Below are 12,769 nucleotides of genomic sequence, written 5' to 3'. Positions count from 1 at the left end.
CGATACGTGTTTGACAAATAGTTGTGATTGTGAATTAAAATCAATAGACAAATCAAACTTCATAAGTTATATCTAGGAATAAGTGTATAGACATATAGATTCCATAAGATTTCTCCCATAAACATAATGAATTGCCCATTACAAGTATTATTAAAAAAATGCAGGGCACTAGTTTGTGTATGTCAACATTGAACATTGTCAGTAAAAAAAATATGAAAATTTGGCCCAACCTGAATCTAGTTTGTGTATGTAAAAATATGTCGATTTTAAAAAAAAATTAATATTTGTTAATATTAATATAAATTGATTAATTGACCAATCACACATAAGAAATAAAAAATTTGTGGCAACCTTTATTTTTTATTAATATCAAACCTATTTTGTCAGATGCCTTTCCTATATGCGGATTGCAATAAAATTGAAAGAATTTTGTATCGAAATTAACCAAGCCCAATATATACATAGGACCTAAAAACCCACTAAAATAGGCAAGAAAAAAAATAGCATGTACATAAAACATTAAGCTTTTGCGTCTCATCTAATAATTTAAGCTTTTAGGTTGAAATGGTTTTTTGATATTATATCAGAGCCTTATTGATCAAGCGGTTACCAATTCGAATCTCACCACCCTCATTCTATTTGATAAAAATTAAGTATAAAAAAATATGAGGTTATGCAAGTTTGAAGCCCATAAAATTTTCAATTGATTACAAAAACAAGATGATTTTCTAGTGACAATATCAAGCAACAAACGAAGAGTGTGTGTGTGTATGGAGACAACATGAAAATTAAGGAAAAGCCAAAGCTGAAAAGCTTCTTATTTATTTAAGTTTTATTTATGCCCACCACATGATAGTAGGCAGTCGAGATCCCTCATACAGGATTGCAGTAGATAATAGTTCTGGTTCAAACATGATAATAGGCAATCGACTTCCCTCAATATCATTCTGACACCATTTTATTCTCGATTTTTGGTGCTCTCTATTCATCTGGTTCAAACATAACAAGAAGAGGGCCGGCACCAGGAACCAAGTTCTTGTCACCGTTGACGCCAACTGGGACGCATGAGCATTCACAGAAGGGTTCGGACATTGGACAAAATGAAAGCTGATAAAAACTATTATCACCTTCATACTTGGTGATCTTAAACCGATTCAATCTATCAACACCTCCAGTGGTCACAATGTATCCTTTCAGTGTTGTACTGAATCCGATTTTCCACATGGGTGTCACGCCTCCCATTAAGCACATGGCACTTGGCCCTGCAAAGTTCACATTTAGATGAGTTCCTTCGCGGATGACACTATCGGTGGATTGTATAACTGGTGAAAATGTTATTGGGAGGCTCTCGTTCAATGTGGAAAGTATAACATCTGAATTGCATAAGACCTGGCCATTGATAGTGACTGCAAGAGTTGTTGTATTGTCAGTCGAGGGGGCTACGATTAAATAACGAGCACCAGCTTGCACCTCATGACCGAAGACATCGAGCACTGCTGCAGCATCTTTGGCATGAACTGCCTCTGGAAATGAGGTTCCTATGAAGGCAAAGAAAAGGAAAGAGAGCCCTAGAACGCTAGTGATCTTCATATTTGTTGAATATGAGTATTAGTTATCTCAATATTGTGTCTTGTTGATCTTGTGTTGAAACAACGCATGGAGAGCATATATTTATATGGAGCAAGCATTTGGATTATTTGTTACAATTAATTAAAAAATTCCACAAAAATATAAATTGTAGTGTTTTACTCGTGCTGATTTCCGACAAAACTAGAAATTATAGCCCTGTGGCGACGTGTTGTCGTATAGGTTTTGAGCTCTTGCCTCTTGCCTACTTGATTTATCCCACAAAAGTGTTTTACTCGTGCTTAAAATTGATCTGATCAATGAACTTAAAATTTTAAATATCTTAAATTTAAATAAATAAACTATACTTTTTTGAAACGACTATCATTGTATTCATTTATCGTGTAATAATTGGTGAACTTGACAACTTGAAAATAAACACCATGTATAAAATTGAACAAAACGCACACAAATAGTCTACTCTATTAATAACTTCAATTAAAACTACTAATTAAATCTTCGAAATCAAATTCAAGTTGTCAAGCCCAAAGCAGTCATTTAAAATGAGATTACATGTCCAAGTATTCTAAAAAAAGTTTTGGTCCTTTCTTTGCACTAGACACTTTGAGAGGCTTGATTAATCACTAATCTAGGTTGGTTTGCTTCAATAACAGGTTTTTTTTGTTTTAATTCTAGAGTTTTGTTTTTGCACCGAAACCTATTCTAATCAAATTGTGATTATTAAGTGATAATCGTTGATGTTGGAAGCTTAATTATGATTCGGTGAATGATTCTCATCATGTCTATGCCTTTGATTTCGTTATATCTGGTAAGATTTGAAATTCACATTGTTGTGTTTACTTCAAATTTAATGAAGGATCTTCTTACGGGTTGATACTGAAGCTAGCAAGGAAATCTTTCAAAGTATATCTTCACAGATTCAAAACGTGGTTATGATTGGTATTGGTAGGTGAAAGCTGATCTTTTTGTGAAGGTCGGAGTCTAGGGTCTTAGATAGGGGTGGTAATATGGTGGTGCTGAGGATAAGGGTTTGAAAGAAGTTGCTGCTGTTGGAGAGGTCTGCTACAAGCTGCTGCTGCTGGCGTGGATGGGGCTGTTGCTGCCGTGGAAAGGGATGTTGCTGCTACGATGATTTTAGTGGGTATAAAGCTATCAAATAACTATCTCAACCCAATAAGTTAAGTTATTAGATGAGGTCCAAAAAAAAAAAATTATATTACTCTCTAACATACCTCCTCAAGTAAAAGTCTTTCGGGTTTAAAACTTGCGCGCACAGGTTCACACTACCTTGTTTGTAATTTTTTATCAATAAAAAAGGAGGTGGTGAGATTCAAACCCATAACCACTTGATCAACAAGGCTCTACCATATCAAAAAACCATCTCAATCCAATAACTTAAGTTATTAAGTGAGGTACCAAGAATAATTTTATATTACTTTCAAACAAATAATAACAGGGATTTTAGTGAGTATGCTGGTTCACGAACATTTTTTGAAATGACAGAGGTTGTTTTGCAGATCGAGGCAGTAGAATGAACTGGTTCTTTTGTGTAGATTGGTGGTGGGATTTGCTGGTCTTGTTTTGCAGACCGGGTCAGGAGATGATTCATCTCTAAATTATAGCTTATATATCAACAAATAACTATTCAATAGGATTCGAGTCATCAGTCGAGAAAAATATTGTTACCATATGCTACCTAATTATCATTACCAAACACAAGAAATCAACTATCTCATGCTCACCTACTTCATCATCTAAGTCATCTTTGGTTCCTTTGATCGCGTAAGCTCTTAAGATGTAGCCAGATTATTTTTTATAATAGTAATGCATCTACAATTTGGAATATAACTTGGATTGGTATTGGATTCGATTCTATTGCGAGCATGAATATTTTTGGCTTTATGTTTTACATTGATTTAAGAAATAGGTTTATTTTTGTTGTGTTATAGGTTGACAAATATGCGATTATTGCTCGCATTTTAGCTGCATTGATCAATAGTTTTTTTTTTTGAAATTCTAGGCAAGAGACTGGTTGCGTGAAGGGAATGTATTAACACCCCTAATATGTCACACCTGAGGTAAGCTGCATTGTTTTTTATTTGTTTGTTATGGCTTGATGAAGTCTATCTCTACTGACTTACTATGACAGGTCTGCTATAATAAACGAATCCTAATTTTCTAGATCAAGAACTTGGTTTGGTAAGGTGAAATATCATTAATTATTGTTGAGGCTTCTTTCAAGGGAAAACTGGAATTCTGTTTTTTGGTTGTCGCGTCATTCCTAAATAATAATTCAGATAAAATTCCTTCTGGATTTTATACTTATATCAGAAGTAAATGAATTGTATTATTCACAATAATATTTTGGATATTACAAGTTTCTTATCTTTATATTAAAGGTGAGTTATAGGTAAATTACTATCCCTAATAATATTTTTGGTATTATCCCCTTTATAGGTTTTTTTTTATCCTTTACATAAAAAAAATTCAAAAGAAAAGGTAAAAAATGTGGTTATGACATTCTCATTATTTCACCTTCTTGTTCATTATTCTCATTATTTCTTACCTTTTTTTTATGACATTCTCATTAAATCACAATTTTCAACTTTAATAACATTGTTATCATCATTTTCATCGACTTGTGCTTGTCCGCTGGAGATTGGAACAACAACTAACTCCTTAGCTTCAACATCAACAAGACTATTATCGAAGATATGAAAATTTAATTTTTTTTTAAGTCAATCGATGGAGCAACTCGATATGGTTCAACCAACTCATTAACTTGAAAGACATCATCTCCCACTTGATATGGTTCAACCTCAACACGACCTTTGAGTTTTGTTTTTAAAACAGATAACCAATCAACTATTGAACGATTCTTTCTAAAGAAAGGGGTGTATGTGTAATAAATTCGCTGGCATTTCTTGACAATAACAAAGACATCATTTACGTTGCGGAGTCTAGCTTTTGAGTTAATTTTGATCAGACCATAATGGGAATCTACTCTGATTTCTCTATTAGTGGTGTCATACCAATAATATTTAAATAAAAAACACTTTATTATGCTCGCTATGATATTGCAATTCAACGACCCCTTCTAATTTACCATCATACTCGATTTCAAACTCACTACAAGTCGATCCCTTAACACAAACACTACTATTATCCTGAACCAGATTGTTAGGACCGAGTATGATCGTTATAAAAACATGAACTCTAGTCTTAGACGCATCTCTGGTGGCAAGTTGTAAATCATGAGTATAACTGCCCAACAAGAATAAGGAGAAGCAAATGACCCGAATAGGTTGAATCCGTTGTACACAACCGAGGACGCACATTCCTTGATTGAGTTAAAAAATTAATCAATAATTTTAAAATGGGCTTGTTAGTAGCTGAACATGTTGGAAACAAAATTTTGAGTTTTGAATTCTTTTAGGAAGACATTGAAAATATCGAAAATAAAACGCATATATCAAGAACATCTTTTTTGGAATTTTTTTTGTTGTATTTTGCAATTGTTTTGGTTTTAAAAAAATAAAAAAAGGTCAAAAATGTGGTTATGACATTCTCATTATTTCACCTTCTAGTTCATGTGTTGAACGAGTGCAAAGATTTGGAATATTTGTTACATTTCATTAAGCGTGCTCATCTTGTTCAACAAAACTACAAATTATTGTCCTATGGCAAAGAGTTTTTGTATAGGTTAAAAGCTTCGGGACCACTTTGCTTAGTTAGCCATCCCGCAAAACTTGTTTTAATCGTGCTGATCAAATAGGTTAAAAGCTTCGGGACCACTTGGCGGACAGAATGCGTGTTTGCCAAATGGTTGTGATTGTGAATAAAAGCATATAGACACACATATTCCGTAATGTTTCTTCATGAATTGCATGCCCAATGCAAGCATTAGTAAGAAAAATATAGGACAGTTCATTTCTACCATATATATTCATACCTTATTATTGTCATATCAAACTTATAAAGATTGAGAACCATGGAACCCATAAAATTGTCCTGTAAAAATCCAACAGCTCACTATAGGTAATCGGTATGGTGATTATTGTTGTTACTCTCTTTTTTTTTGGCCCCACATAAACCAAAAAAAAGAGGAAAGAGAAAATACAAAAAAATTAAAAATATGTTGGAAGAATAAAAAAAAATTTACCAGTAAGAAGAGTATATTTGAATGCCTAGAGAATTGCCAAAAATTAATTGAGGAGGATCAAGCATGTAAAATTGAAAAATTTAACAATGTATTTTTGATTGATGAAGACCCTATTTACAAAGAAAATTCAACTTGAGGAGATAAATGAAAAATTGGATGTTTAAGGGCTCAATTAGATTTTTTTCAAGGTTTAATTGAATTTATTGAGAGCTTAGTTGCAAGAAAAATTAATTTGTTAATCAATTTAGACTTTAATTGGAAAAAATAAAAGTCTAGTGGTTGAATTGAAATTTTAAGAGTTAATTTGATCAAATCAGGGGTTTAATTACATAAATATAAAAGTTTGATAGGCAATTAGGGATTTAATTGAAAAAATAAAAAACCAAGGACCAAATTAGAAAAAGGCACATGAATGTAGAGGCTGAAATTGACCACATTAGGGGCCAAATTGAACAAAATAGAAGTGTGTTGATCAATTAAGGGTCAAAATGTAAACATTCAGAACTAGAGACCTAAATGAAAAAGACAGCCACCTTAGGGGGTGATAATTGAGTTCGACAGGGGTGAAATTAGATGAAAAACAGAGACTGAATTGAAAATTACAAATCCTAAATTAAAAATCCTAATCTCAACCAGACTCAATTCTACCAATATATTTTTAATTTTTTTATATTTTTTCCTTTTTCTTTTTCTTTTGTTTATGTGGGGCCCAGAAAAAAAAATGAGTGACAACAATAATCACCATACCGATTACTTATAGTGAGCTGTTGGATTTTGACAGGACAATTTTACAGGTTCCATGGTTCTCAATCTTTATAAGTTTGATATGACAATAATAAGGTTTGAATATATATGGTAGAAATGAATTGTCCTATATTTTTCTTACTAATGCTTGCATTGGGCAATTCATGAAGAAAAATTATGGAATATGTATGTCTATATGCTTTCATTCCTAGATATAATTATTCACAATCACAACCACTTGGCAAACACGCATTGTGCCATATCCATATTAAAGATTGTTGGCTATAATTTTTCAAATATCAACTCCCAGTTGATACCATGTGAATAGAAAACCTTTAGCAACTTGATGGGAGTATATATTAGGGTTCTTTAAATTGAATCTTCAAATATTTCTGATAAACAATTTTACTATATTTTCTGCAATAATTTTGCTTTTTATGCGTTATCTTCATGATCCTTGTGGATAGTTCATATATTATGTGAATATTCTCAACCACAATACAAGTAGAGAACTACTTGATCAGCACGATTAAAACAAGTTTTGTGGGATGGCTAACTAAGCAAAGTGGTCCCGAAGCTTTTAACCTATACAAAAACTCTTTGCCATAGGACAATAATTTGTAGTTTTGTCGAACAAGAGGAGCACGCTTAATGAAATGTAACAAATATTCCAAATCTTTGCACTCGTTCAGCACATGAACTAGAAGGTGAAATAATGAGAATGTCATAGCCACATTTTTTGACCTTTTTTTAATTTTGAAAACCAAAACAATTGCAAAATACAACAAAAAAAAATCCAAAAAAGATGTTCTTGATATATGTGATTTATTTTCAATATTTTCAGTGTCTTCCTAAAAGAATTCAAAACTCAAAATTTTGTTTCCAACATGTTCAGCTACAAACAAGCCCATTTTAAAATTATTGATTAATTTTTCAACTGAATCAAAGAATGTGCGTCCTGGGTTGTGTACAATGTATTCAACCTATTCGGGTCATTTATCATAATGAGATTGTCATAACCATATTTTTTACCTTTTCTTTTGAATTTTTTTTGTAAAGGATAAAAAAAAAACCTACAAAGGGGATAATACCAAAAATATTATTAGGGATAGTAATTTACCTATAACTCACCTTTAATATAAGGATAAGAAACTTGTATGAGGTTAATATCTAAAATATTATTGTGAATAATACAACTCATTTACTTCTACTATAAGTATAAAATCCGGAAAGAATTTTATCTGAAATATTATTTGGGAATAACGCGACAATCAAAAACAGAATTCTAGTTTTCCCTTGAAAGAAGCCTCAACAATAATTGATGATGTTTCACCTTACCAAACCAAGTTTTTGATCTAGAAATTTAGGATTCGTTTATTGTAGCAGACCTGTCATAGTAAGTCAGTAGAGATAGACTTCATCAAGCCATAACAAACAAATAAAAAACGATGCAACTTACCTCAGTTGTAACATATTAGGGGTGTTAATACATTCCCTTCACACAACCAAACCCTTGCCTGGAATTTATAACAAAAAACTATTGATCAATGCAGCTAAAATGCGAGCAATAATCGCATATTTGTCAACCTATAACACAACAAAAATAAACCTATTTCTTAAATCAATGTAAAACATCAAGCCAAAAAAATATTCATGCTCGCAATAGAATCGAATCCAATACCAATCCAAGTTATATTCCAAATTGTAGATGCATTACTATTATAAAAAATAATCTGGCTACATCTTAAGAGCTTACGCGATCAAAGGAACCAAAGATGAATTAGATGATGAAGTAGGTGAGCATGAGATGGTTGATTTCTTGTGTTTGGTAATGATAATTAGGTAGCATATGGTAACAATATTTTTCTCGAATGATGACTCGGATCCTATTGAATAGTTATTTGTTGATATATAAGCTATAATTTAGAGATGAATCATCTCCCGACCCGGTCTGCAAAACAAGACCAGCGGATCCCACCACCAATCTACACAAAAGAACCTGTTCATTCTACTGCCCCGATCTGCAAAACAACCTCTGTCATTCCAAAAAATGTTCGTGAACCAGCATACTCACTAAAATCCCTGTTATTATTTGTTTGAGAGTAATATAAAATTATTCTTGGGACCTCACTTAATAGCTTAAGTTATTGGGTTGAGATGATTTTTTGATATAGTATCAGAGCCTTGTTGATCAAGTAGTTATGAGTTTGAATCTCACCACCTCCTTTTTTATTGATAAAAAATTACGGATAAAGTTGTGTGAACCCGTGCAAGTTTTAAACCCGAAAAACTTTCACTTGAGGAGTTATGTTAGAGAGTAATATAAAATTATATTTAAGACCTCATCTAATAGCTTAACTTATTGGGTTTGAGATAGTTATTTGATAACATTATACTCACTAAAATCATCGTAGCAGCAGCATCCCTTTCCACGGCAGCAACAGCCCAATCCACGCCAGCAGCAGCAGCTTGTAGCAGACCTCTCCAACAGCAGAAACTTCTTTCAAACCCTTATCCTCAGCACCACCATATTACCACCCCTATCTAAGACCCTAGACTCCGACCTTCACAAAAATATCAGCTTTCACCAACCAATACCAATCATAACCACGTTTTAAATCTGTGAAGATATACTTTGAAAGATTTCCTTGCTAGCTTCAGTATCAACCCCTAAGAAGATCCTTCATTAAATTTGGAGAGGTAAGGACTTGTTTCATTTCTCGCAAAAGGAACCGAGTGGGAGAAGGTTTGTGGACATCAAAATATGTCGATTTTAATAAATTTCCGATATTTGTTAAAATTGATTTAAGTGACCAATATATCAATAGGACCTAAAAACCCACTAAAATATGTAAAAACAAATAGCCTGTACTGACATTTGGTTCCGAACATTTAGATGATATCACCCAATGATTGTAGCAACCAGATGATTTTCTAGTGACAGGATCAAGCAACAAACGAAGTATAAATATGGAGACGCCATGAAAACTAAGGAAAAGCCAAAGCTAAAAAGCTTCTTATTTATTTTAGTTTTATTTATGCCCAACACATGATAGTAGGCAATCGAACTCCATCATAATGGATTGCAGCAGATAATATTACTGATCAATATCATTCTGACACCATTTTAGGTGCTCTCTATGCATCTGGTTGAAACATCACAAGAACAGGGTCGACATTGGGAGCCAAGTGCTTGTCACTGTTGACATTCACAGAAGGGTTCGGACATTGGACAAAAGAAAGCTGATAAAAACTATTATCACCTTCATACTTGGTTATCTTAAACCGATTCGATCTATCAACACCTCCTGTTGTCACAACGAATCCTTCCGATTCAATCATCCCAATAGTGTTTTACTCGTGCTGACCTTCGACAAAACTACAAATTATAGTCCTTTAGCAAAGAGTTGTCGTATAGGTTTTGAGCTCTTGCCTCTTGCTTACTTGATTTATTCCACAAAAGTGTTTTACTCGTGCTTAATAGGTTATATTTGATCCTATCAATTAACTTAAAATTTCAATCTCTTAATATAAATAAATAAACTATACTCTTTTGAGACGACAATTGTTTTAATCATTAATCGTGTAATAATTTGGGTTAGCTTGACAACTCGAAAATAAACAAAATAGTCTACTCTATAAATAACTTCAATTAAAACTACTAATTAAACCTTCCAAATAAAATTCAGGTGTGATACTCAGAATTGGTCATTTAAAGAGATTACATGTCCTAGTATAAAATGATGATTGTTTTATAAATTGTAAAAAAAAAAATTATTAGACAAATGAGATAGTCCTACTAATTAAACCTTCTACATAAAATTCAAGTTGGATGGCGGCCTGAAATTCTTCTAAACCGCCACATCATTCCAATCTGGTAGAGTGTTATCTTTGGCATATTTTTAGCTTTTTTTTTCGCCTCATACTAAAAGTCATGCAACCTACATGATACAAATGTATTTTATATGAGTTAATGATAAATGAGATTTTAATATATAAATGTTTTTAAAAACTTTCGTATTATTTTCGATGTTACCTACTTGTAGCGTGATTGTCCCATACAATCCTCACAACATTATCATTTGCGCTATCACACATGAATTTGTTATGTGTATAAAAATAAATCAATAATTTCAATATAACATAAAAAAAATAGTTAAAATTTTAAGTTAACACTAACCTCAAATCTTTTAAACCGTGCATCGATATAAGATTTCCAATCAGGATGTTTGGAAACCTGACTCTATTAAAACAATAAAATTTCCATCGACGATTTAAATGCCAATGTTATTACTCGGGTGGCCTCAATGTTTGTGAACCTAAAAAACAATAAAATTAATGAAATATCAGTTGTTCACAAATTGTTAAATACAAACTTACATTTAAAGGTCATCGTTTCAATGTGCCTCGTACTTGCGAGAGAATTGACCTCGTTGTGAAGGGACACCGCCTCTATGTTGTGGAACCAAGCTGGAAAAGGTAGCGTCGTGAGTCAACACAGGTGCCTCTTCTTGGTCGGTACCTAATAACATGTCATCATTGCTGCTAGAAGAACTAGCTCCAATCATGTGCTCATGACATGGAATTGATTTTGTCCTACAAATCTACACAAATTTGATGTATAATTACATAATCAAATTTGATTTTTTAAAAAACAATTCGGAAGCACCTTCCCTATACTGGAGACTACCCAAATGTTCAAACTTGCAAATATTCAAAATATATGCCACAAACCAGTTGATTTTATAATGTTTCTAATCATAAAATGGAGAAAAAAATAAATTTATTCCTATATATTCAATTAACATTTATACTATAAATTTAATAATAACAATTAAAATTTAACAAAACAATCAAACATTAGAGCATATATACAATAAAATTGAGATAAAACAAAAAATTAATCCTATATATTCAATTAACATTTATACTACAAATTTAACAATAAGAATTAAAATTCAACAAAATAATCAGTCATTATTGCAATAAAAACAATAAAATAGGCAACAAATTAATAGAAAAACAACTATAGGCTTTATGAATGAAAAATGCTTACCTTAATAATGTGTTTACTTTTAAACTTTATCTACGCACAATATAAAAAACAAAAAATATATAGTGTTAATAAACCGAAGAAAGACAAAAATAAGAAGTCATTAAGTAAATTGAATCACAATACATACCTTTTAAATTGAAGATGAAGCTAGAATTAGAGATTGGAGAGAATTGTGAAGTTCGCAAATGAGAGGAAAAATGAACTGAAGGCGTTCTCGCTGGGTTTATACTACCTTTCTACCAATGGAATCATTGACATAATATTAAATAATATTATTTTTAAATTAATTCGTCGATGATTCCCTCGGTAAATTCTTCTTAAAATTTTATTTTCGCACTAAAATTTTCAAAAAAAAGCCTCCATAATTTTCGCAGTTCGTTGGTATTCCCTCGCTAATTTAAAATTGTACACACGGTCAGAATGCATTAATTACTTGTGTTTTGGGATACGCAATTCGTCGGTAGTCCATCGGTAATTCCATTAGTAACCTGCAACTGACTCAGAAGACTTTAATTGACATCACCGACCGACATGGGATGTGAACAGTTCCCGTCGCCTCTAGAATACATTGACGGATACAAACCGTTGGTGTTTCCATCAGTTGTAACACTATCCCTTAACACAAAATAGTCAATTTCAAACTCATTACAGTCGATCCTTAACACAAAATGCCCGTTGTAACACTATCCCTTTGGCAATAATCACGATAAGTTAATGGAATTAGTGTTTTCATATACACAAGACAATCATGACTCTTCATTCCATGCAATCTACATTCCTCCAAATTAACCACCTTTGATATGTTCGAGGCATGTCCATCGGGAAAACACAGACTCTTAAGCCATTGATAAACTAGTAGTTGTGCATTCTTCTCTAAGGCAAAGCTGCTTTAGGCTTTATGACCCGTGACTCATCAAAAAACCAACTCCATATTTTTACAGTGACAAAACAACGATATATCCATTCTAGCCTTGATGTTTCCTTTGACTTCCCCTTCAAGTCAATGATCGTGTTAAAATGTTCTCAAACACGTTCTTTTCTATGTGCATGACATCAAGGTTAGGGCAGAGGAGATTGGTCTCCAATAAGGAAGTTCTCAGAAATATTTTGCTTACCTAGTTATGGATCAAAACAAAACCAAGGAACTTCTGCTTATCGGATTGGAAACCAAACAATATCACCGTACTCTGATACTACGTCATGCAGTTCTTTACCAGAAA

At 32.6% G+C, this 12,769-nt stretch overlaps 1 protein-coding gene across 1 annotated transcript; it reads right to left on the bottom strand.

Annotated features, from left to right (window-relative positions):
* Positions 1-788: 788 nt before the first annotated feature.
* LOC18102246 (wound-responsive protein GWIN3) lies at positions 789-1,628 on the bottom strand. Its single transcript, XM_006377985.3, has one exon. The coding sequence runs from the start codon at positions 1,588-1,590 to the stop codon at positions 982-984; it is 609 nt and encodes a 202-aa protein (XP_006378047.3). The 5' UTR covers positions 1,591-1,628; the 3' UTR covers positions 789-981.
* Positions 1,629-12,769: the final 11,141 nt, after the last annotated feature.

Source organism: Populus trichocarpa, chromosome 10 (genome assembly GCF_000002775.5).
Source record: "Populus trichocarpa isolate Nisqually-1 chromosome 10, P.trichocarpa_v4.1, whole genome shotgun sequence".
Taxonomy (NCBI): domain Eukaryota; kingdom Viridiplantae; phylum Streptophyta; class Magnoliopsida; order Malpighiales; family Salicaceae; genus Populus; species Populus trichocarpa.
Note: the sequence above shows the minus strand (reverse complement) of the source record. Positions and strands in the feature narration are given on the sequence as shown.

Bases quoted from the DNA above. Each gene is read 5' to 3' on its own strand.
- LOC18102246 (XM_006377985.3), bottom strand. From the start codon at position 1,590: ATGAAGATCACTAGCGTTCTAGGGCTCTCTTTCCTTTTCTTTGCCTTC.